This window comes from Bradysia coprophila, unplaced genomic scaffold, assembly GCF_014529535.1.
Source record: "Bradysia coprophila strain Holo2 unplaced genomic scaffold, BU_Bcop_v1 contig_232, whole genome shotgun sequence".
In the NCBI taxonomy this organism is placed as follows: Eukaryota; Metazoa; Arthropoda; class Insecta; order Diptera; family Sciaridae; genus Bradysia; species Bradysia coprophila.
In genome coordinates this window covers 1,542,313-1,570,153 of record NW_023503493.1, presented here as the reverse complement: position 1 = coordinate 1,570,153, position 27,841 = coordinate 1,542,313, and the positions used below count along the sequence as shown (strand labels likewise).

The 27,841-nt window shown below is 35.9% G+C and overlaps 1 protein-coding gene across 1 annotated transcript in view; it reads right to left on the bottom strand.

Moving 5' to 3' along the window:
* Window positions 1-2,790: 2,790 nt before the first annotated feature.
* LOC119075797 overlaps window positions 2,791-27,841 on the bottom strand; it is a 28,444-nt gene continuing 3,393 nt past the window's right edge. The window contains exon 2 of the mRNA XM_037182364.1: window positions 2,791-4,161. Within this exon, the coding sequence (XP_037038259.1) occupies window positions 3,024-4,148 (1,125 nt within the window). The 5' untranslated portion in view covers window positions 4,149-4,161 and the 3' untranslated portion in view covers window positions 2,791-3,023. The remainder of the gene's footprint in view (window positions 4,162-27,841) is intronic.

Here is a 27,841-nt window from a genome sequence, read left to right as displayed (position 1 = left end):
CCTCGACGAAGTTCCCAATCCAGCACTTTAATAGCATTTCTAGACTAGAGTAATGTGCTCTTTCGAATATTTTTTTTTTTTTGAAAGTGGTCTCTTTTGGTACATTTTCAGAAAAGTCAGTTTTTTGCTTTCCTCGGTGAGATTTGGCTGCTTTCATACCTTGCCGGTTGAAATATTTCAACACAACATACCTTCGAAAAGTCAAAATCTTTAATTTCCAATCGAAATTTTTCTACTGAGGCCTTTCTCTCAATTTATTATTCGATTTCGTACTGAGTCAATTCTCTCAATATTTTCTTCAATTTCCTACTTTCAGTTAAAGTTTTATTCGATTTATGTATTCGAACCAAATTTTTACCATTAAATTTGGTTCGAATATAATCGTATTATTTTACGGCATTCTCCTTGCCGATTCATTGGCTCATTTATTGTACAAATTGCCGAAAACACCGAAATTCTTTCCTCTCCTAATCAACACTTGTATACTTTCACTCAGGGCTTATTGCTGAGAATTTTAATTCCAAAATTCCAAAAATTTTGAAAAAATTCAGAATATTCTGAAAAAGATTCTCAATAATAAGCGTTGCAATAGAATAAATTCCCAGAAAATGTGCAAAAAATGGGAATTTTCTAACGGCTTTAGATAAAGTTTACAGAAAATGAACCAAAAATTAGAATTTTTTAGCGGCTTTAGATAAAGTTCCCAGAAAATGTACCAAAAATGGGAATTTTCTAGCGGCTTTAGATGAAATTCCTAGAAAATGTGCAAAAAATGGGAATTTTCTAGCGGTTTTAGATAAAGTTCCCAGAAAATGTACCAAAAATGGGAATTTTCTAGCGGCTTTAGATAAAATTCCCAGAAAATGTGCAAAAAGTGGGAATTTTCTAGCGGCTTTAGATAAAGTTTTCAGAAAATGTACCAAAAATGGGAATTTTCTAGCGGCTTTAGATAAAATTCCCAGAAAATTTACAAAAAATGTGAATTTTCTAACGGTCATATAACAGGGCCTTATTGGGAATTTTAATTATTGGATAATTCCGAAAAAATTATGAAAAACTCGGAAAATTCTGAAAAAAATTCTCAATAATGCTTTCACTAGCGAGCGAAGTGAGCGAAATTTTCTTAATAAATTTTTCGTAGTTGTAACATTTTTATGTTCCACTAGCGAATATTTACCTGACCTAGGCAAATGTCGCAATTGTCCGTGTGATGTAGAGGCACTGTGTGATTCACGTATACTGTGTAAGTGACACAATTGTAATCAGTAATACGAATCGAGGGCCTAATTGGAAAGAGTCGCCCGAAAATAAGGGCCTTTAAATTTTTCCCCGAAGGGCTTTTTTGAGCCAGTCCGGGCCTGCATCTGTCAATGAAAACTATAGATTTTCCTGAAATTTCGGTTATGGGCTAATAATGACCCTAAAATAAGAATGGAATTTTCAAAAGTTGGAAAAAATCCCTATTTTGAGAGCTGCAGCTCTCCAAAGTCTCCATACAAATGACATATAAAAGCCAATTTGTATGTGTGCGTGTATATTTTGGAGCATGATATATGGATGATAATGTAGTCAAAGGTGTGTGTTGTTTTGGGATGTGTTTCTTGTTGGAAATTCCTAGGATCATTAACTTAATGACATTAAGTATACACTTCCACTAGGCTGGTTCCTAACATTTGAGATGATTCCTCTGGCACTTCCTTACTTCCATCAGATTTTTCGATGGATTTGGGTTATTTTCGAGATAAGTGAGGCGTTCCAATGCTGGTTCCTAAATTTCGGGATGACAGATGATTCCTCTGGCACTACCTAACTTCCATCGGATTTTTCGATGGATTCGAGTTATTTTCGACATGAGTGAGGTGTTCCAAGGTTGGTTCCTAAATTTTGGGATGACAGATGATTCCTCTGGCACTTCCTAACTTCCATCGGTTTTTTTGATGGATTTGGGTTATTTTTGACATGAGTGAGATGTTCCAACGCTGGTTCCTAAATTTTGGGATGACAGATGATTCCTCTGGCACTACCTAACTTCCGTCGGATTTTTTGATGGATTTGGGTTATTTTCGACATGAGTGAGGTGTTCCAAGGTTGGCTCCTAAATTTTGGGATGACTGATGATTCCTCTGGCACTTCCTAACTTCCATCGGTTTTTTTGATGGATTTGGGTTATTTTCGACATGAGTGAGGTGTTCCAAGGTTGGTTCTTGGGATTCGCAGAATGATTTCTCTAGATTTTTTAACTTCCATAAGGTTTTTTGATGTTGTCGAAACGACATACTTACAAAAGTGGTGATATCGCAGAGGGTTTGTATACACACGTTTTATAAACAAAAAAATGACGCAAAAAATTTGTGAAAGAAAATTTTACAAAAAGAAATTTGCGTCACAAGTGGCAGATGTTGAGAAACCTATTGTTAGGAAAATGGTTAAAAATTGTGCTGAAAGAATTTAAATGGAGGAGACCCGAATCATCTGCCACTTGTGACGCAAATTTCTTTTTGTAAAATTTTCTTTCACAAAATTTTTGCGTCAATTTTTTGTTGATAAAACTTTTGCGCACAATGCGATACCCTTAACGATATTAGTTATTTTGTTAGTAAGATAAAGGACTTGTGTCACATTTACCCTTTAAAGGTATTTTTTGACTGATTCAATGTACCAATACAGACTTTGCACCCTTAAATTATCAAATAGTTGCCAGATCTCGTGACTTAATTATGTCGTCTAAGTGGATACTTGTTAGCAGCCGTTTTTGTACGCAATATAACTCAAGCTACACAGGCATGTCAATGCTTTGGTTATTTTTATTAATTCAACGTCTATACATCAATGATTTAATATTAAAACTATTGTTATTGAGTCAGAGAGTTGATAACAGATGGCGTTGCTTCCACCTCGCCGGGCAACGTCATCTGTTAGCACCTATCTGTATTGAGTGGAACATTTAAAAGTCAATGCGGGGTCGCCGAATAATAGTAAAATTAACTTCTTCAATGCAGTTAACGTTGCGCTCCCAATCGAAATTAGTAACTTTCATTTTTGTTACTCTTATTATCCACAATGACCACATCGTCCATTTCATCATAATTTTCATCGGAACGATCATCACGCCCATCAACGTCCTGCACATCGCAATCCGATTTACAGTCGGTTTCTTCGGAATTCAACGAATTCCGCTCCTCGCCACCACCGTGCCCGGCCAAATGCGTATAGATTCGGGGCAAATTCTGCAGCACATAGTTCGTGTTCTTCACTGACTCACTGCCACCGCCATGCTCGAACGTATGATTGAATTCGGACTTTTTCGGTGATGCGGACGATAAATTCAACGCCAACGGACTTTTGTCGCGCCGTGGTTTCGGTACACTGAATGCCGATCCGTGCCGATGTTTGATCGTTTCACCATCGACGGATGGGAGGACGTTGTTGTTATCGACTATCGGATTGGTTGGCGAAATGTTCTCCTTTTTGCGATCGTAGATGTGACCCGAGACACGGAGATCAATGAAAAAATGCAGCGGATCGATGCCGTACGGTGGATATAATGGGGGATACCACATCGGTGGCGGTGGAGGAAGTACTAATTCAGATGGAACAGTTTCGGGATTGCTCACACGATTCGGTGTACCAGTCATGTTCGATGGATATTCAGCGGATGGGACGTGCTTTACGTCTGGCTCATCGATTTTGCTGGAATTTCGAATTGAGTTTTCCGGAGTAAGGATTTTGGGACTCTCGCACTTCTGGTATTTGGCTAACGGAAAAACCGTTTTGTTGGTCAGCTCTAACGGTTTCTCGGTTGTCGTCTTTTCCATTTCATTTTGGTCGCGTGACGGTTCGTACATCGGTCGTTGATTGCTCCAGGCTCGCTTTCGGGGACGACGTCCAGTTGCGACGGCCGATAGTTGATTCTGTTGATTGCGCACGCTTTGCTCGGTGTTGTTTCGGGCCTGAACGAGCGATCGTAGCATTTCACTGAAGAAGAAATTGTGTGGACCGACTGGAGCGGAGTAGAGATATGGTGGTGTGGCTGCCAAGTAGCGACTGACTAGGTCTGAATTTCTCAGTTCTTGTAGATTGATTCGTGGCTTGGCGGGATTATGTTGTGAAGATTGTGGAGGTGTTTGTGGAGTCATTTCTTCAGTCATTTTGGTTTCAATCCTGAAATGGATAGAAAAACATTGACTTTAGTCTGCTATATGTATGGCAAGGGATAAGGCAAGGAAATGCGGCAATAATTAGCAATAAATCAACAAAATGAGCAAACAATTACTTAAGCAGAAACTTTTCTCGTTTTGATCCTCCTACATTTCCATAAATATTTTATTTCTCTTCACTCATTCCTCCGCAACTCTTTCTTTACAAACAAGCCAACAAAAAAGTTTTTCCTCATCCTTTCGACGTATTCGCACAGTATGCATAAAGATACTTGTCGACGACTTGCAGAAAAGACAAATAAAATCCAACGTTTCGCTATTTTATAGCGCATTTTTCTCCATCAGGGAGGTGCCTTCTTAAACGTTTAACGTGGAATGCAAATCTCTGTTGTGTCTATGCGAACAAGAAGTTTATTAAAAAGATTTTCGAATCTTAATTCTTGTTGTTCGGGGGGAATATATAGGAGGACACGTTCGTCTGTTGCAGTTGTTTAATTAATTTTATTGGGACAGGACATTACAAACGGTTTTTAATTCGTCAATATCCTTTATGAAACATCAAAACATATAAGTCGAGAAAGACGACAAAAATAAACGACAAGCTCTTGGCTAATGATATAGCAAAATACATGTTAAAATGAATGAAGTGAAAGATTTCGCATCAAATATATTGAAAGGTGTTAGATCAAAAAGAAGTAATAGACTCGATCAACGCACTTCAAGCAAAAGTGCTTCAAGTAACAAGAGTACTATTTTGTATGAAACATGTGTTTCCAGATTTGTTTACAGTGCTATTTGTTTGATACACTGTCCCGTTTCAGTTCAGGTTTCAGTACAGTACCACTCATGCTTGAAGTGCGTTGACTGGAGACATCTGGTGAATATGTCATCGGTCATTTAATGACAGATGACATCATGTACTCACGTTAGTAAGCGGGCGTGACGCAAGTCCACTAACAAAAATGTTTTTTTTTTTTAATTTGAGGACGGCGGAGCATAATTACAGCAACTTTTTCACTTCCCCCCTTAACTGCACCAACCCCCAAACTTAGATATTTGGAATCTAGGAATCCATACGAGCTATCAAAATTTTGATTTTTCAAATAAATGAAATCGCCTACGTTAGTTGGTTAGTTAGTGTTGCTTAGTTAGTTAGTTCGTATGGAAAAGTGGATCCAGCAACTCCTAAACGTTTCTGTAGATTTTCCTGGAATTTTGGTTATGGGCTAATAATGGCCCAAAAATATTAATTTAATTTTCAAAAGTTGGAAAAAATCCATTTCTTGGGAGCTGGAGCTCCCCAAAGTCTCCATCCAATGCCATATAAAAGCCAATTTGTATGTATATGTGTGTGTTGTTTGGGATGTGTTTCTTGTTGGAATTTGTGGGGATCATTAAGTATTAACTTCCACTAGGTTGGTTCCTAAATTTTGGAATGACAGATGATTCCTCTGGCACTTTCTAACTTCCATGGGATTTTTTGATGGATTTGAGTTATTTTCGACAGGACTGAGGTGCTCCAAGGTTAGTTCCTAAATTTTGGGATGACAGATCATTCCTGTGGCACTTCCAACTTCCATCGGATTTTTTGATGGATTTGGGTTACTTTCAATTAAGTCAGGGCTTCCAAGGTTGGTTTCTAAATTTTCGACATGAGAGGGTGTTCCAAGATTGGTTTCTAGATTTTACATTTCAGACTGATTTCTCTAGGCCTTTTTAACTTCCAAAAGGTTTTTTGATGTTGTCGAAACGACATACTTACAAAAGTGGTAATATCAGTCAAAAAACCCTTAACGGGTGAATGTGACGCAAGTCCTTTGTCTTACTTACAAAATATCTGATATCGCTGATATCGGATTGTGTTTACGCAAAAGTTTTATCAACAAAAAATTGACTCAAAAAATTTGTGAAAGAAAATTTAACAAAAAGAAACATGCGTCACAAGTTGCAGATGTTGATGAAACTGTTAAGAAAATGGACCAAAAATGTACTGAAAGATTTTAAAAGGAAGAAAATTGAATAGACTATGCCAATCATATTTAACCAATGATGCCATTTTAAAGGTCATCAATAGTGGTGACTTTATCACTATTTTATTTTACCGGAATCATGCACACATTCAAATAAAAGCATTTCCGCCAAAAAAATCATTTTTTAAATTAACGGACAAAAAAATTTCAGTTTTGTGGTGTCACTTACGACTATCTTCACAACAGACATGTCAAGAATTTTGTTTACCTGAATGGCAACATATTTTTGTAGGTTTTCTTCACATTTTACCGACTGAATCAGCACGAAACGTATTGCAGGCAATTTCTAGGCACATAAAATTAAGGAATTGAACACTGAATGGCACAATTCACACCAAATTACTTTTAAAAATGAGATTTTCACAACACCCACAACGTTTGACCAAATTAATTTGTCTTTAAAATTATTTCGGAGAATTTGTACTAAATTCTGTTTAAGACACTAGCATGAGCACACTCGGAACTATTTTCTGTGCGAAATTTAAACTGAATCACTTTGTTTTTCGCGAAATACTACAAATTTTCGACACAAACTTGTTTGAGATTTAAAATTTACTGTCCCGATTTGACATTTCATCAAAACAAAATTCAGTGAATCAGTCAAAACTGGATGAACTGAATGAACAATACTACTCATACTACTGTAATTGCAAAGTGGCAAACTTAAGACCTTATGTGGAATTTGGGTGGAAAATGGCGCAAATCACATATTTCAGGAATTTATAAAGTGAAAAATCTTTTCGGTTTCAAGTTTTTTCGTCAAAAGGCGAGACACGGGTATCTTTATTTTCAATTTTTAGCTGCTTTATGTAAAAAAATTGAGAAAAAAAATCATTTTGGCGTAGTCTATTATCTGCCACTTGTGACGCTTTCTTTTTGAAAATTTTTTCTCCTCAAATTTTTTGTTGATAAAGCTTTTGCATACGGCACACCATGCGTCATCCTCAGCGATAACAGCAATTTTGTAAGTGAGATAAGGGACTTGCGTAACCTTTACCCTTTAAGGGGTTTTTAACTCATTCAATGTACGTGAGAAACGAGGTGAGAAATTAAACTGCACAGCGAAAGTCACGGTCTTATGTTAAAAAATCACTTGAAATGCTGAGTTAACTATGATTTTTTGAAAATATTCTACGATTGGTAAAAACGTATAAATACAGGGAACGTCCGCAACTCTTGATACCTCGATAACACGAGCAACCGATTTTCAAAATTTTGGTTTTAATTGACGAAGAATGACATTCCTGACTTTTACTTCGTACACGGATAATACTGGAGTAGTGAGATGGTTACCTAGTTACCTTGTTGTGTAATATAGAAAAAGTAAAGGTTTACAACACGAGTTGGAGGCAAGTTCTAGAATGGAATTTACTGAAACTCGTGAGATGATGATGGTGTGGTAGACCCGCGGCAAAGTTCAGCTATTTGTCAATCGACCTTACAAAATCTATGAATTCGTACAACCTGAAAGTATTTGCCGAAACAAGTTTTTCCTTCCTGATAACACGATAACTTCATAACAAGTATGCGGAGCGAAGCGAGGGCCGTAATTCACACGAGTTTTTTACAATCAGAGAAAACACATTGTCAGTTTTCGTACTCAGAATCGTATGTCTGAACTTCAATCTTCCCCAGGTTTCAGTTCTAAGCATTAGTAACCTCATTCAGAAAATGTAGTCGAATAAATGTTAAGAGAATCGCTACTCTTATGTTTGTGGGACGAATAGAGCAAATGGACCCTCAGATGTCCCTTCACCTTCACAATAAAATATAATTAATTCAAAAAGTTCAAAATCTTTTGAAATAATTTTCAGTCAATGGACCCGACCCACCCAAATTGGGTTTCAATTTTGATTAAATCATTTTTGACATTCCTCATTCCCTCTTCGCATTCTGCACTCTCTTCGAAAACAGTTAGTCAATCTAATCAAATATCTGCTAACAGAAAATAAAATCAAAAGACGATATCACTGTTCTCTGGGTGTTCTTTTCAGCTAACGAACATTAAAATGTGAATTAAACAATTCATACAAAAAGCACCGCAAATCTAGCAATAGAAGTGTCAACAAGAACTGTATAGTCTACATAGACAACAGATACCTCCACGATATAACTTTCATAAAAAAAGTTTATTTTCATTTGATGAAAGACGATCGGGGATGGGGGGTAGAGTTAAGAGAAACCTTATTCGAAATGCTTATTAAGACGATTTTTGCGTTGAGTGTATGCATTTAGTATAATAAATGTCGAAAATGGTGTGGCGCTACATGGTGCTGCCACCGAATTTTATTTGCGAAGAGATATGAATTTTGTGAAGAATGAGACATTAATTCATTCATTTTAATATTTCTGAGGGTTTTTTTTCTTCGTCTTGTAAAAGAAGAACGTCGAGTTTCACGAGTTTTTGATTGCATATCCATCAAAAAGTTTTAACTTTGCTGTGGGGAAAATAAAATGTTGGAAATGTTGAAGACATTTCAGCAACTGGATGAGAAGAATTTACTTGTGTAACACTCTGGGTATGATTGTTAAATCCTGTCTACCCAATAAAACTGAACAATTATAGAGTATGCATGGAATGGTCAATCTATATGAATACCCGTACGATCGGTTTAGGTGAAGATTATGAGTCTCTGACAATTGTTGTACCTATAATTGTTTGATTAAAAAAATAAAATCTTTTATTGCCTGCCCCATGCGAAAGATGATCATTACATAGTAGAGTGCCGCTTGGGAAAATGAGCCATTACACGAACAATATTTTCGGTTCATTTTACGTAAATTTGTTTACGTCCTTTGTTTGCAATAAACCAGAGAATCCATTGGATGCTGCTACGAGACGCCGATATTGGCAAATTTCGTTGACAAAGGATTTTCAAAAGGATAATCCTCTGAGGATTTTCCGTCCCTCGCATAATTCATTAATTCGGAAACAATTTTCTGATACTCGCAGATTCACTCGTGTGTTCTTGTTGCTCAAGAAACTCACTTGTGAATTTACTTTTATCACAAAATCGTTTGCTTATATAATGAATCACTTTCGCAGCATCCAATACGTAATTTACAGTTTTTACGTAGACTTTCTCTACGAGTGAATCTCGTGCGTCTGGGGCTCTTCGCAGCAACACCTCGTCATGTCTTTCCTTTTCCATTGAAAAATATCAGTTCTTCAGTAAACTTCAAACCACTCGTGAATGTGATGGAAGCAACTGACGATGGGCAGTCCTACACTGTCCTGTGACCACCATCACATTCGGAGGTCGAAACGGCAATTCTCTCTTCACTTAAGGTGACTTGTGTGGGAAAGGGAAGAGTAACGATACTCTGTTAGAGTCTGCTGGATTCTCATTCCGTTTTAGTTTTAGTTTTAACTTCGCTAGGCATTTCAGTTATGTGTGTTCCCAGAAGAAATTGAAGCGAATGAATGGATTGTCAGGCTGCACCTATCCCCAGCTGCTCGTACCCAGGATGGGAATAGCAATGACAACTAAAACGATTCTCTGACATTTAAGACCCTCTAGACCCCCTAAACCCCTGTGCGTCTTTCTGAAGACGACAGGTAAAAAATCCTGGTATTGACAGTGCCAGCTGTTAATCATCTTTTTCTTTCTCTCTCGCCGCATGTGTATCAACTTAACATTTCTCTGGTAGTAACTTTATGAAGAAATGTACTAAAAATGTAATAGAATTCCACAACAATCTATTACAGTAGGGCGGTATTTTCCAAACAGCATTTGAAGGAAAACGTGATGAAACTTATGCTGCCTTAACTGAACGTACGAGCCCAACATAAACATTTCAACTTAGAGATTTGTATTTAATTCGTCTAAAACATATTCATAGCTGAAATAGTCGTAGCTATGCATAGCATTTTCAAGTGTAGAATACACATAGTCCAGATACCCTACTCATCATTACAATTAGAAGCTGTTGCTTATCTTGTTGATTGTTAAATACGATTTTTGTTAACTTTTCAAAAACTCGTTTATCGAAAGCAATGCCGAAAATAACAGATGAGATCCAACTTAAGTGGTCTTACATAGTGAAACGAATGAAGTAATAGATTTTCTTTGAACAAACGAAGTAACAGATTTAAACGTTACATGGTGATACGCGATGTTGTAAATCTGCTACTTCAGTTTATACTAGCGGTTGAGACAAAATTGTAAATTACATTCTGATGTTGCGAAAGTAATTCATTAGATGAGTGGAGAGTTTTGTAATGGAAGCAAAATGACTCATGCGACTTTTGAGCAACAAACTTCGGAAATTGTTGTCCTCGGCTCAGATATACAGTCTCCGCATTTGTCGAAAGACAGTGACCGAAAAATGTTTCCCAAAAGCTCACGAGTGAGTATGAGAGCGTTGTTTCCGAATTAATGAATGGTCTCATGCGAAAATTGGTGATTCACAAAGGAATTGTAAAATGAACCGAAAATATTCCTTCATGTAATGGACTATTTTCGGAGGAGGCAAACTGCCATGTAATGGATAACTTTCGCATGGGGCAAGCAATAAAATCTTTCACTTTGTCAATTTTAACATACACTCGCGGAATTGTGAAAACCGACACATTTTCTGTTTCGTGGTTTATTGGTTTTTTGTGAATTTTGCTTGTATTTTTTTATGGAGAAATCAGAAACTCAAGTAGAACACACAAACAGAAATTATGTCGGTTTTCTAAATTCTGTGTGTGTACTTTTGTGTATCGTCCTGTGAAATTCACCTTTCACTATAACCTTTCTCAGACGGCTGCATCATCTGTTAACGAGGACGACAATATATAAAAAGCTGGAGCTATGGCTTACGTTGTCTTACACATATCAAAGTCGGTGGAAGTAATAGATTCGATAACTGTCTTTATACCTGTACTGCCAGTGTTCAATCGAACATTTATAGTTGCAATGCCAATTTTCACAAACTGGATCTGTAGGCTTATCATTCTCTCCTTCCAGCTGTCCCTAAAAATCATCCGCCTCAAACATCAACATTTCACCACACCGAACCGGACTACAAAATAAATATGATCCGTCTCAAAACCATAAAACAAAAGGTGTTCTACAACATCATCGTCTCACATAAAATTATTTTACGAACCAAGACGATATTCTATCTCGAAGACAATGCATTAAGACGAATGATAAACATTAGAAATACATTTCTTAGGGCGGTATTTGTTTGATATATAACCCATGTTGGAATGTAAGAAAAGAGGGGTTGATGGAGACCACTCAACAGGAGGTCCTTGCGGACATAGTTTATGAAATGGAAAGGTATAGAAGTAAATCCATTTTCTGGTGTAGAACGTTTGAATGCAATTGAAAGATGGATAATGAATTGTTGAAAGTAAATTGGTGGATGGCTGGGGATGATGGATGGTGCTCAAGTATTTTTATATTCAAGGTAAAGAACTGTCAACTCATTTGATAAAGATAAACATGAAATTGTTCCCACTCTATGAATTGTTTAATACACGCGCTTTATATAAGCGAACTTCTACAAATAGTTGCTTCAGTTCAGAGAACTTGAGCACTTGAAAGCGTAGACCACCACAACGATAAAATTGATCAAAGAAAACACAATCAGTTGAATCTTGTTGGCAAGAGTAATGTTAAGTTGGTACACATGCGGAGAGATAGAACGAACATGTGAATGACAGCTGACACCTATCTCACCGCATGTGTACCAACTTAACATTTCTCTGGCTGAGATTCAAACTAACTTTTTTTTCGTAGGTCTGGGTTGCATTTTTGTGTCGAAATATTTTTCTATTAATAGTGGCAAGCATATCACGAAATGTCGCCTAGTCTTTGATACAAATCTTTTACTTCATTCGTTTGAACATAAATTTTACAATGTGACACCACATCACTTATCTAATGTGTGTCGTTGCTCTATCGATATAGACTAGCCGATTTGAACCATTAGAAAGTCTCATTCCATTGGGTAATTCCTCGGTATTTATACTCGATGGATACATGTCTAGCAGAGAAATGTTAAGTTGGTACACATGCGACAAGATAGAAGAAACATGTGAATGACAGCTTACACCTATGGGAGAGAATTTAACCAATTTCGTATGAAATTCTCTCGCATTCTCTACCATAGAAGCAAGCTGTCATTCACATGTTCCTTTTGTCTCGCCTCATGTGCACCAACTTAATATTTCTCCGATGTCTAGTGATTGAACGCGAACTTCATTTCGCTTACAATTTGCTAGACACTTTCATGCAAAAAGGTATGACTAGCCTCTTGAGGTTGGTCATCTCTTTGACGCTGTCACCATGGCCTGACGAGATGACAGTAATACATGAATTAAACAAATTACGATTTCTTTCAGATGGAAACAGTGGCGAAACCCCGATGTTCCTATTTTCAATTCTGGAAGATGACGTAATTTTTCGTACAAAAGTGACGCCATTTTCCAGGGAGATTCATCACACGTATGCGAATAGTCAATAATGTGTGGATTGTTACTTCGTTTCAGCAACCGTTTGTTCATCCCTATACCCTATACTATCATCACAATCGTCATTTATTATGATATCGTCGACAATCGAGTCGTTGCTGTGCTACATTTTCATTTAAAATGAATATGACATCATATTGACGGCAAGTTCCGACTCGTTTCCTATATACCGTATTCAACGGTACGTTGATCAAGTTAATTCTGAAAACAAATATTAAATTTTCAAAATAAGATATCCCGGTAAAAAGCTTGAATTTCCACATTTAGCGCATAATGTAAAATGAATGGAATATTACAAAAGTCCGGTTATAATAGACAAAAGTATATATACCCCCCACCCCACACATAGTACATCATGTTAATAAAATGGATCCGGCAAACATACCGTGTGCATAGCATTCACTCTTTTTAATATTTTTCTCAAACAAAACATTTCCAAGCCTTTTTTTGCAATGACAATGACAACGTGTGTTCTGCGTTAGTTTTCTTTTTTTTCTATCAACCGAATGACCATTTCAGAGATGATGCATGCATGATACACATACTCTTATACATTGGTTGCTATCGTCGCTGTTAAAGAGATGCTCTAACTATGAACGAAATTCTTGCCGTCAGATCTATCAAAAAATCCGTTGGAAGTGCCAAATGAATGATCTTTTATCCCAAAATTGAGGAACCGACCCTGGAACACCTCACTCATCTCGAAAATAACCCAAATCCATCAATAAAACCGATGGCTGTAAGGTAGTGCCAGAGGAATCATCTGTCATCCCAAAAGTGAGGAACCAACATTGGAACACCTCACTCATGTCGAAAATATCCCAAATCCATCGAAAAATCCGATGGAAGTTAGGAAGTGCCAGAGGAATCATCTGTCATCCCAAAATTGAGGAACCAACCTTGGAACACCTCACTCATGTCGAAAATATCCCAAATTCATCGAAAAATCCGATGGAAGTTAGGAAATGCCAGAGGAGTCATCTGTCATCCCAAAATTGAGGAACCAACCTTGGAACACCTCACTCATTTCGGAAATAACCCAAATCCATCGAAAAAGCCGATGGAAGTTAGGAAGTACCAAAGGAATCATCTGTCATCCCAAAATTGAGGAACCTTGAAACACCTAACTCATGTCTAAAATCACCCAAATCAGTCAAAAAATCTGATGGAAGTATGGAAGTGCCAGAGGAGTCATCTGTCATCCCAAAATTGAGGAACCAACTTGGAACACCTCACTCATGTCGGAAATAACCCAAATCAATCGAAAAATCTGATGGAAGTTAGGTAGTGCCAGAGGAATCATCTGTCATCCCAAAATTGAGGAACCTTGAAACACCTAACTCATGTCTAAAATCACCCAAATGAGTCAAAAAATCTGATGGAAGTATGGAAGTGCCAGAGGATTCATCTGTCATCCCAAAATTGAGGAACCAACCTTGGAACACGTCACTCATGTCGGAAAAAACCCAAATCCACCGAAAAATGCGATGGAAGTTAGGAAGTATCAAAGGAATCATCTGTCATCCCAAAATTGAGGAACCAACCTTGGAACACCTCACTCATGTCGGAAATAACCCAAATCCATCGAAAAATCTGATGGAAGTTAGGTAGTGCCAGAGGAATCATCTGTCATCCCAAAATTGAGGAACCAACCTTGGAACACGTCACTCATGTCGGAAATAACCCAAATCCACCGAAAAATGCGATGGAAGTTAGGAAGTATCAAAGGAATCATCTGTCATCCCAAAATTGAGGAACCAACCTTGGAACACCTCACTCATGTCGAAAATAACCCAAATCCATCGAAAAATCCGATGGAAGTTAGGAAGTGCCAGAGGAGTCATCCCAAAATTTAGGAACCAACGTTTCTCTCGATTTAAAAATCATTAAGATACTCAAAACTCAATCAAAAATTCCTTGCAAATAACGCAAAAGCGGCCAAGATGCTAAGGTCATAGAAAATCCTCAGAGGATTTTCTAATTGTAAATTTTTTTTCAGCGAAATTTACAAATATCTGCTTCTTACACTTTTTCACTTGTGCTACTTTAGTGAATTATAAGATAAATAAAAAATCTAAAATTTCAGTACAGAGTATGAGGTATTGCGCAATTTGTTGAATCATGGAAAATTATCTATTTACTAAGAACCGGAGTATTACACTGACGATAGAGGATAGAATGATCGGAACTCTACTGTTTCTAGAACAGGAGGTCTCTAAATTTGGCTTTCAAAAAGCTTTTTGGTAGACACGTCTTGGATTATTTGAATTTTCCATTGAAATGTAAAGAACCGAAAAACGTTGAAAATTTCGTTGGCAAAGTACATTGCACGACACATTTCGGATGAATCTGCTCCAATCAAATCATTTTCTTTTCCATATAACTATCCTTCCATCAAATCACAGATATGTCTGCCGACATGAAATCACACTTCAGCCTCCACATAAATTAGTCATGGCAACACGACGTCGGGAAAAAACATTTTCTCTTTTTGTTTTCACAATTACATTCCTGAATATTCCATTTTTCCTCGTCCCCCACCCCACACACGTTATAATTTCCATTTCTCTCCAGAACTAAAAATGCCACCCAAATTTGTCCCGAATTACCATAATATTAAACAGCAGCCGCACAGATTGAAATCGTCGTATATAATACACCGCCGGTTTATAAAATTCGAATAAAAGTTGTTCGCTTTCGGTTTGAATTAATTAAATCAAAAAACTGATGCTCTTCAGCGTCGTCGGAGGAGAATGGAAATAAAATGTCTTTCTTGTATTGTCGTTACATTTTACGATATTTTCAAATAATTTGATTGCCAGACAATTTTGCATAATTTAAATGGCTTTCAGCAACAGCAGAGGAGAGAATGATGAACATTGAAGCAGACGTAAAAAACGAAAGCTGCTGTCAACCATTTCAATAAGAGACAGCAGGCACCCTGACGAAGCGAATATAGCCTGCTTTGAATAAGAAATCCAAGTGTCTGTAAACTCAGACGACAATCGTTGCACATTCTTATCTTTTACTTACATCAGCTGTATCAAACAGAGATAATTCTTTATTTAGTCGTCGTTGTCTATAACAAGTTACATTCACATGCTTTTGTTTTGCCTAGGGTCGAAGTGATCTATTACATACCTAGGGAAAACAAGAAAATTGGTTTAGGTTGCAAAAGCATCCATTACTTAACTCGGGACAAAAATGAAAAATCTCGTTTTGTTGTGTTTATTGACCTCGGCTTCGTCTCGGATTAACAAAATTCACACCAAAACTCTACTTTTCCACACTTGTTATGTAAATAGTATATTTTACGAGTGGTGAAAAGTTGAATTTTTCGGTACACGTCGTGAGCACGATGCCTTAATCGGTTTCGCCTCGACTCGCGACAAAATGTATTATTAGATGTCTCGTAAAAATTTGAGTGAAAATTATTGATCACCTTCAAGGACATTTGAAATGATATTCACGTTAAAATCTAATTAATATTAGCGAATTATAAGAAAAATGAAATTTTTAAATTTAGCGCAGTTAAAGAGGCTTATGATGTTAACTGTTTTAAACTATCAAAAATTGGTTTTTTCCAATGTCATTTCGAAATGTCAAATTTCATCCACAGGAGACAACCGAACCTCAACTTTCAGGTCGACGAAAATTTTACCGAAAAATTTACAAAGGAATTTGTTGACGTTTAGGTTCATCTCTGTAGATGAAATCATTATCGTTTGTGCTGTCAAAGTTCGGGTTTACAGATAATTGTAACCTATACATTTTGTCAACATTTTTGTTTGGTTATGTTGCCTCTTGATGACGTTTGACATTTCGATGTTGCAATAAGTCAAATATGTAAACAGAGTTGCACCATGGCGAAAATGAAACAGAACATACATATGAACTTCAGTCATTGTCGTTCATGTTGTCAAAGTTAATTGGAACCTATATTGATATCGTTGGCCACCCAGTTCATATTTATGGATTTAAATCTTTTATTGATTGTCCCATGCGAAAGTTGACCATTACATATCAGTTTACTCGCTGCGAAAATGATCCATCACATGAAGACCATTTTCGGATTATTTTTTACGTGAATTCTTTTGTGATAATCAACTTTTGCCAGGCAATACACCAGATTGCATTGGATGCCGTCTACGTAATTTATTTGTTTGGAAACAACTCTGTAGTGACCGGCTGGTTTTTGTGCAACCGGTTTCGGTAACTGTGTTTTCTACAAGTGTTGCTCGCCTTCGGCTCGGATATGCAAAATTTACATTTGTCAAAAAGACAAATTGTTACCTCACGTAATGAATTACTTTCGCAGCATCCAATGAAATCTACTATCGTTTAACCAAATGAAGGACTAGATTTTCATTTTCTGGATTATGGGCGCGAAGCACAGAACTGTATAACTTAACAATCTCCAAATAGACGACATCTGACATCAAGGACCCAATAAAGTTACCAGAACAGCAAAACCTCAAAATTAGGAATTAAAATCTTCCCAAACATTACAAGCTGCTAACATTAGCTGCACTGACTGTTGATCAATCTGCAATTTAAATACTGGACGATACTCCAAGGAATACGATGATGAAAGCAAGTTGTTACACTATTAACAATTCCGATCGGACTTAATTGGTACACTTGACAACTGTCGATATGCTGCACACACGTACATCATAAAACGTATTAAAGTGCAAGTATCAACCGCGTCCACATAACAACGAAACCATCCCTGTAACATGCAACAAAATGGTATAAATCACTCCGGTTCTCACATTGTGATTTATATCATTTTAATATCATCAGAGCCATAACATGTGAACCTTCAATCTTTGGAAAATTTAATATAAAAAAAGTTCTATTTCCCATACTTCGACGCTGCAATATATTCTTCCCCAATTTTATTGTTGCTCAATCCTATCTATATACAATGGAATACAACATCAGTATATACATTCAACGCGCCCGATAGTATCGTTGAAATTGAATGATTATACACCAAAAAAAATGGAAGAGCCATACATCGGTTTCAATTTGGCGGTGGTGCATGTGTGTATATATAAAGCATATATAAAGTCACCCTCACCCTAATTTCGGTATTGTTACGATTATTGTGATACAATTTTCGGGTGAAAATGATGAACCCTTTGATGTAATTCGATGGTTTAATAGCACTAGACAATTTGTAATTGCAAAGGTTGTCCAACATATAAATAACATTATTAACATGGATAGAGTTTCGTGTTACGCGTTAAATGCGTTTATGTGGACCGATCGCTATAAATGATTGATTTGAGAATTATTTTCGTTTTTTTAAAATAAATTTCTACCACTTTCTTTCGCGAGCAAAAAGTCGTGTGCTCACTTCAAAATTCTACTTTTGCGATCTTCGCAAAAACATCCACGCAATAGAAATGACAAATTGTCATTGACCATTAAAAGGAAACGTGGTCAGCGTTCGAAAAACTCAGGCCAATACTATCTCAAGCAAACAAACTCACTTGAAAAATCGAATTAGGTGGTAAAATAAGTTTGAGAAACTCCGCTTCTTCATAAGGCCTAAAGTGAACAGACTCACGAATTGTAAACAAGTAGCAGAATTTCGCAAACGTCTTTACCACCTTAATAAATCCCACAAAAACCTCAAAAGAGGAAAAGGTGACGCTAGTACTGTAAAAATTAAACTTCCAAAACATTTGATATCAGTTTTGTTGACGCATTCTGTGCCTCAACGTAATCAGTTTTGACCAAGAAAATTTTAACAAGAAAAGGTGTCGACGAAAAGTTTACCGATGAGAATTTACAACGAAAGTTTTACAAAAAGAAAATGCGTCACAGGTGGCACATGCTGGGGAAACCCCTCATTAGGGATGGGAGACGTTCAAAATTATCGATAATATCAATCGAAAGAAATTATCGATAATTGATTAATCATATCGTTATCGATAATTTAATAATTATCTGAAAATTCATGATAATATACCAATATATCGGAATATATCGATAAATATCGGATTTTCGGACCGAAATGTCCATATATCGAATTATCGATATCTTGATAATTATTAAATTATCAATAATTATCGATTATCGATATTGTTTTGATAATTTTCGATAAAAAAGTCGATAATTATCGATTATCGATAAACGACAATAATCATCTGCCCCGTTGTGACGCATTTTCTTTTTGTAAAACTTTCGTTGTAAAATCTCATCTCCAATATGGAGAAGTACCTGAAAATGTGTGAAGGTGCTAAGTAGTGTTTTCTCCGGATGTAGTTAACCGTTTGTAATGATCTATCAGTCAAAAACACTCAAAAGAGTAAAAGTGACGCAAGTCCCTGTGCATACTTCCAAAACAACTGATATCGCTGGAGGTGACGCATTCTGCGCTTGTACGCAAAAACTGTAACAGCAAAAATTTGACCAAAGAAATTCTAGAAACAACATTTTACCAAAAAAAATTTGCGTCACAAAGTGGCAGATGGTTCGGACGTATTAGGACATATTCTTGCCTATTTTAAAAAATTTCTTAAAAGTACTTTCCTCAACATCTGCCACTTGTGACGCAAAATTTTTTTGGTAAAATTTCTTTGGTCAAATTTTTGCTGTTACAGTTTTTGCGTACAAGCGCAGAATGCGTCACCTCCAGCGATATCCGTTGTTTTGTAAGTATGCACAGGGACTTGCGTCACTTTTACTCTTTTGAGTGTTTTTGACTGATATCAGTTCTTTTGAAAGAATTAGTAGATTGAAAATTTTTTTAAAATTTGAAAAATTCAAAAAATGTAAAAAATTTTGACAAATTAGAAAAATTTAAAAAAATTTATAAAATTTTGAAAAATTTGAAAAATTTAAAAAAATTTAAAAAAATTTAAAAAATTTAAAAAATGTAAAAATTTTTAAAAAAATGTAAAAATTTAAAAAAATGTAAAAAAATTTGAAAAATTTTAAAAAAATTTAAAAATTTAAAAAATTTTATAAAATTTAAAAAATTTTGAAAATTTTACAAAATTTTGAATTTACAAAATTTTGAAAAATTTAGAAAATTTTGAAAAATTTAGAAAATTTTGAAAAATATAAAATTTTTAAAAATACTAAATTTAGGAAAAAAAATTGAGGCGAGCCGAGCTTACCAAATACCAAAAGCGAACAAAGTTCTACCATACACATCCACACACACACACACTTAAAGGTGTTCTTATATGGGGCCTATATGGGAACTTCGAGGAGCCCTAGCTCCGAAACGAGGCCGGTTCCCCCCAAATTTTTTTTTTCTGGAATGTCTTAGAATGACGACTAGAATCTACTCCCAAAATTTCAACAAAATCTAAAGAAGACTTTAGAAGATAGGAAACACGGACGGACGGACGGACTAACAAAGTAACGTAGGATTTTTTCATTTCGTTTAAAGTACTGAAATTGACCAAAATGTATGGAAATGGGGCTTCTTGGAAGATTTTTTGCGTGGCCAAATTTTAAGCTGCAAGAACGTGTGATAGCTCGTTGAACTGGTACGGACGCCTAGTTTTTTTTAATGGTAATTTGGAGTCATTTGTCTTTGAATTGTAGAACTTCAATATTTGCTGTATATATACTGCAGAATCTACGACAAAAAAAAAATTTTGAAATTTTTTCCAGTAATAGGACTTGCGTCACGGGAGCTATGCTAACGCGCGCCCATGATAGCTCGTTGAACTCCTATTGAAGGACACTTTCGTTTGAAGAGATTTTTTTTTGATTCGGTTCAGTATGGAAAAGTTAAAATGTTCGCCGCTATCGCTTCGGTTCATAATGTAGTTTGTTTGTTACTCGTCAACGTAACCGCACTTTAGTTGTCGTTAAGTTGTAACTCAATCAATTGACGTTAACTGCATACAAATCTATCGTCTAATTCATTCGACATGTCTGACTACTGGGATCGTGTCTGACGTTTACAAGGTCATCAAAATGATTTAAATGATGTCAAATTTCATCCACAGAAGGCAACTTAACCTCAACTTTCAGGTTGAAGAAAATTTTAACGAAAAATTTACAAAGAAATTTGTTGACGTTTTGGTTATGTTCATCTCTGTAGATGAAATCGTCTTGTCAAAGTTCGGGTTAATTGTTAAAACTGAATGAACTATAGTCTGAAACGTAAGGTGCTCGATACGTGTGTCCTTCCCGTGCTCACATATGAAGCAGAAACGTTAATAGGTTTGTTCCAAATAACTGTAAACCCGAGCTTTGACAATACGAACGCCGACGATTTTATCCACAGAGATGAACATAACCTAAACGTCAACCAATTTCTTTGAAATTTTTTCGTTAAAATTTTCGTCAACCTGAAAGTTGAGATTAAGTTGCCTTCTGTGGATGAAATTTGACATTTCGAAATGACCTTGGAACAAACCTATTGGAACAAAATTGATGACAGCGGCCATTTGAGTTTTGGTAGAAATGCAAAATCTCCGTAAAAATGATGCTTAGAGAATTGCTGCCAAATGGGGTATCTTCAAGGGAATTGGTGGTAGTGTCACATAAAAAAATGCATCTGAGGCAGATAATCTAGATTGTCCACGAGGAAAGTTACCTGACACAGGTATGATTTTCAACGATTTTTTGTCAGTGCATGTTGTTTCAGGACACATGTCTTTTATGAACACATGACATTTATAAAAATAAAAAAAAAAATTGCGTGCACCCTTTGTACGGATCTGTTTTGTATGTTCAAAATAAAATGACAATTTCGTCTGAGTTGATGAATATGATGAAAATTGTATAAATAAAACAAAGCAAACACTTTAACCGAAAAACAAAAACCATTTCACGATCCAGTGCACAGCTAATTCAAATTGACAGAATAAAACAAATTTTCAATTTCCCTTCTAATTTTCCCCGTCACTTATCTAACCGGTGACATTCAAATCAATTTTAAATGTCTTTCGCTCTCCTGTGTGTACGTACACCACTACTCTTTCCGAACGTATACAATTTTCATCGTCATCGCGGCAAGAAAGTAATAGTTATTTATGCAACAAGAATCGTTTGACGGTATGTTATCGCACTAGATGTCAACCAGAGGCGAAGCCTGTTGGAGTTATACAATTAATATAACTCGTTCAAGTCGAACACTCGAGGAGACACACTAAAATAGTAGCCTAATGAAATGAATATCAACGTAGTAGACTTAGAATTAGGTATAAATACGATGCTTTGTTCATAGAACAAGGCACTCTCTAATAAACGTTCAAAGTGTGAACATCTTAGTTTTATTAGAAGTCCGGATTGGAATCCGTGAAATTCCAACAAAGCCGAGGTTTACAAGACATTGTGTGTGATATAACACAAGCGTACGAGTCGTGTTGCGTACAGCCTTTTATGCAATTCTGCGACGTAATGAACTGTTTCTATGCCAAAACATGCATTCATAACATGCATTACACGACACAAACAATATTGCCTTGGTCACTGTTGCCATCATAAGAGGCTATTGTTAGCGACAACAAACATCGTTAACATTTGCCACATATCAACAGGCAGTGGCCAGTATATGTAAGTAGAAGTACTAGCTTTGATACATGGACATGTTAAGCGAATCATAAGAAAAATGTAATTTGTTTTTTCTTATGACAATTTCTTGTGTAAAAATGTGTTACATTTTTCTTATAATTCGCTTAACATTCACGTGCATCTATGACTAGTCGTCTTATATTGGGATTACTTCTGCCACTGCCTGTTGAGATGTAACAAATGTTAAAAATTATTGCATTACTCTTTAGTCCTTTGTGGTGTGAACAGTGGCCTATGTGAATGAGGTTTGTCGTAGGTGTTTGGACGACCTCACAGATGGCGGATAAAATATTCTCTATCTTTACTAAATATTTATTTCTTTGGTATGAACATGAGATATCAGTGATATTTACACACTAATGATTTTGGTAACACATCGTATGTCCCATTTACTAACTTGTTCTCAAAATAGCTATTTTAGCACTAGTGAGATTGTTGAATTTTCCAGAACTAGCCAAAATTTTCCTTACAAGCGCAGCGAGCTCTGGCGTTCAAATACAGTGTAGATGAAAGGACTTTTAAATATTTTGAATTATAACTGCTTTTGAAGTGCCCAAAACGGTGCGGAAAAATCAGGGCCTACTTTAAGCGTGCATTTTACACATTGCGGGTACTTGATTTTGAAAAAGTGTGTATCCGACAAAAAAGTGTAATTACACACAAAAGACCAAGAAAAACCTAAACACCTAGCCTAAGACGTAACAATTATATCTTAAACTTAAACTTTTGTCTTGGCCACAGTTGTGACACTTCAGAATTAAAAATTGGTCAAATTTTAAGAAAGCTTTGAAACGAAACGCAAAGAACTAGATTCAATCAAATAATTATTTAAGAAAAATAATTAGGATGTTACAGTGTACTCAGGATACTAGTGTGTTTTATCTGTCCTCTTTTCCGATATTTTTGAACAAAAATGTAAGAACAAACTCAAATTTTCTATTTTTTTGAGCAGATCTTATGCCCAAAATGTTGGTCACAAGCTTTTAATCTCTTGCACACGGCTAGGCTATTATCGGATCTATTACTTCCATCAATCGAAGTATTTTTAACCTGTCACATACGGCTACCCAACAAAGATCTCTTCGAGAAAAGTGTAACGCAGTCTTTGAAGTACAATTTCTAAAATGAATGATATCGCTAGAGTTGACGCTTTCAGCTTCGTTACGCAAAAATTAAATTTTACACCCAATTTTAGTTCAAACAAGCTGGCTTAGGTTTTCTCATCATCTGCCAAATAATTTTTACCAAAAAAAATTTGACTGGAAACAACCAAAATTTTAGCAAAAAAATCTGCGTCGCATGTGGCAGATAAATTTTCTTGCTGGTCTGTTCCTGAACATCTGCCACTTTGCGACGCAGATTTTTAGACCCGTACGAAGTACTGGGGTCTTATAGGTTTACGCATACGTTTGTAACACGTCGAATTGAACTCCCTGAGTAAGGGGAAACCTACAGTCAAATTTTTTTTGGTAAAAATTATTTGGCAGATGATGAGAAAAACTAAGCCAGCTTGTTTGAACAAAATTGGGTATAAAATTTAATTTTTGCGTAACGAAGCTGAAAGCGTCAACTCTAGCGATATCATTCATTTTAGAAATTGTACTTCAAAGACTGCGTCACACTTTTCTCGAAGAGATTTTTGTTGGGATATCAGTCGTTTTAGAAGTTTTAGAACATTGCTTTTTATAACAGTTTATAACAGAAATTCGGAAATTTGGCGAAATTTGAAAATTTGACGAAATTCGAAAATTTGACAAAATTCGAAAATTTGACGAAAATCGAAAATTTGACGAAAATCGAAAATTTGACGAAAATCGAAAATTGGACGAAATTCGGAATTTTGGCGAAATTTGACGAAATTTGAAAATTTGACGAAATTTGAAAATTTGACGAAAATCGAAAATTTGACGAAAATCGAAAATTTGACGAAAATCGAAAATTTGACGAAAATCGAAAATTTGACGAAAATCGAAAATTGGACGAAATTCGAAAATTTGACGAAGAAAGTAATTCTCTATCTGCCACCATTCAAGAAATATCTCCAAAACCCCAATTGACCCACCCATTTCCAACTTTCGACATTTTTCACATATGCCCCTCTGTTCTACTCGTAAGACTCTGAGACTTTGCCGAAGAAAGTAATTCTCTATCTCTCATAATCCAAAAAAATATTAGTCCTTTCATCCTACGCTCGAGTAGCTCAAAATTTGGTCACTCTAATCACTCTAGCTCAAACGAATCTGCCCCGATTTTCTAAATTATTTTTTTGTTCGAATCGTGTTACGAATACCTTTCATTTGATGGCTCGCACGCCTCTGTAGGTTTCAATACAGCTAAGCTACAGCCGAAAACGCGTTCCCGACCCTCGAAAACCACACTCAGAAACCACTTCGAGGCCAATAAAACAAAATTCTGGTTTTTCCTGGGGTAATGGCGTATCACAATTTCATTTTTATGCCCACCCTGAGGTTCCTCCAAATTTCATGGAGATTGGCTGACTAGTTTCCGAGATCGACCGTCGATAGATAGACAGATAGATAGATAGACAGAAACATACAGAGTAAGTTGAAAGATTTTGATTGTTTGGGAAAAGTCAATTTGGTGTATTTTCTATCAAAATGACCAACTTCAAAACGATGTATCTCCGGCAATTTTAAAGCTACATAGTCGAGTGATAGCTCGTTTTGCTCGTATTTGAAGCGCGAATAAGATAGAATAGGATTTGTGGTGATACAGGCCAAAGGAAAGAAACTTAAATTCTCGCCTATATGTAGTTGCCGCGCCTCAAAAAAATTTCTTCGTTCTTTTTTTGGAAGTTAGACTGCGTCAAGTCCTCCGCTAACGCTCCGGACATGATTAATCTGTTATCTGTTAAGGACGAGAAAACTAATTACAATCTCTGGTGAATACGGTCCTTTATAGAGTAAAATGCATGTTTAAAAAATTGAAGTACAAGATTCGAAATCAAAATGCTTTTTTAGCGAATGAGAGGTTTCCAGCTCGATTCGGAATCGAATTCACTAAAAATGCCTTTTAGCATGGAAAAGAAGCGACGAAGCCACGATATTTCATCACTAGTTAGGAAAAATACTTTGATCGATGAAAGTAATAGACCCGATAATAATGCTGTTCATATGCTTGTCAGCTGTAACAGATTATGTTGATTTTAAATCTGGTACTTCAATTTTTTTAAACATTCATTTTACTATGTAGAGGACCATATTACCAAAAGTTTGTCACAATTTTTTTCGTCGTTATCGATAAGAGATGTGTCTAACAGTTTAAAAAATAGCGACCCAGTTTTATACCTCTACTTTTCTTGACTTCGTAATGAAAACAGAATAGTTTCATTACGAACTCAAGAAAAAATTCCTCTTCCGATTTTGATTCTCTTTGATTCACTATCAAAAAACCGAGAAGGACACTAAGTGACAAAAAGCGAAATATTTACTTGGTGAGGAAAGAAAGAATTTTGAGAATGAATTTTCTTTAACGAAAAGTGTACTTGATTGTATTCTTTAGGCCCTGCACCAGATCGAAGCTAACCTCACATCTTTTCTATAGATTTTTCGTTTGCGAGATGCCTCCAATCAAATACGCAAAGCTCCATTTTATCGACGATATCCTCAATAGTTCAATTGAAGGGGTTATCAGACGAACACCGTGATTCGAATAATTAACTCGGCGATTACACGCTCGAACAAACTCGGTGTAACGTTTAAAGCTCTCCTTAATATATCTTGGAAATAAATGAATAATTATAACAACCAACAGCTTGTCTTTACAAGTACCATCATCGAATAAGAATTTAGAACCCCTCGCACTTTCGACTAACTTCTTTTTTAATTTCTTCTGTGAGTTGAATGTGTAATAAATTAGATCTAACCGACGCATCTTTCTTCGTTCAAATAAATCATATCTGCAAGCAACCCTTTTTTGTACATGAGCATTATACATCTTGAATTTCTGTAAAAACTAAATAAATCATCGCCGGTTTGGTTGGATGTGCCGCATATCCAATATAATAATTGTACCAAAATATAAAATGTTTTATTACCCAAAAAAATAATAAAAGAAAAAACCCCCGCGCGCGTACATAAATAATGTCTTGTCTATCCACCAGTACCATCGCGAAGAAAAAGAAACCGAACAAGAAACTTTAATAATTAGCAAAAGAGAGTGAATAAACATTCGAATGATACTAATTGTTTGCTTGGTATTACAATGGCACACATTGAAATGTACGTGGATACCCTCCTGCGTCTTAAAATGTATAATACCGTTGGTGGAGCACCCTTCAAATTTCTGAATGGAAACATCTTTTCATTGAAATTCTTTTTTTTATTTATTGCTAAGGACTAAAGAAGTGTAATGCCATTTAAATTGGAAAATTTACTTCTTTAGGATTATTCGAAAAGGAATCTCTCTTCTATACCTAAACACAAATATTGTTTTTAAGCAATTCTGTGACGAAATTGAACTGTTTCTTGCCTCTTTGTCATTTCGTAGTGAGAAAGATTACACGGAAAAAAGAGTTTACAGTGCCAAAAAAGGAACTTTCTGTAAGCGAGTGTCACAAAGGCGACATATTTTGTAACTCATGTGAGCGTGGAAATGTCAGATTTTTCCCAGGCCCTATTTTAAGGACACTTTTCGTTAAAGAAAATTCATTCTCTAAATTCTTATTTTCCTCACCAAGTTAATATTTCGCTTTTTGTCACTTAGTGTACTTTTCGTTTTTTTTTGACAGTGAGTCAAAGAGAATCAAAATCGCGAGAGGAATTTTTTCTTGTACAAAATTAGAGGTAAAAACTGGGTCGCTATTTTTTAAACTGTCAAACACATCTCTTATCGATAACGACGAAAAACATAGCTAACGCCGACCCGTACGACACACCTATTCGTATCAAAAGCCTTTGCTGTGAAACTCTTCATTTCTTTTACTTCATTCTCTACTGAAAAGCTATTCGCCCTTTAAAATCACTTACGTTATCTTTCTTTGCCTTGTTAGCACAGCCCCGTACGAAGTCAACTTTCATAAATTCCTATCTAAACAGCTATATACCGCTATATTTAACTATATTTTCCTATAAATAAACATTTCACAGATGAATATGCTATTATATAGCTCTATATGCCTGTATACAGCTCAATATAGCTGCATATAGGTATATATAGATGTCCATATATGGAATGCCTGAAACACCTCACACACATAACAAATTATTTCCATGTTAACAGAAACACTCTAAGTACCATTTTTCCCACTTTATATCACTTTTAATAAAATCCAATATGGCCACCGGCAGCCATTTTGTTAGGATACCGTAAATAGTACCGACGCTTTACATTCGTTAATACCTTTCAAACAAAAAAAAATTCATGAAATTCGATCAAAATTTACTCGAGATATTGACAAAATACTCCACGTTCACTGTACGGCCGAGTAGCCAGATAAGAGCTCACTCCAAGAGACCTAGCTCACGCTCCGGAGAACATAATTTCAAAAACTTTTTTTTCCCTGATTGGTACGGTCAATACCTATCTAATCAAGCTAAAACAGACGAAATATGTTGAAATGTGGCCGACCTACAAGCAAAAATTGCTTGCCGCCCTGTGCCTGTTTAACA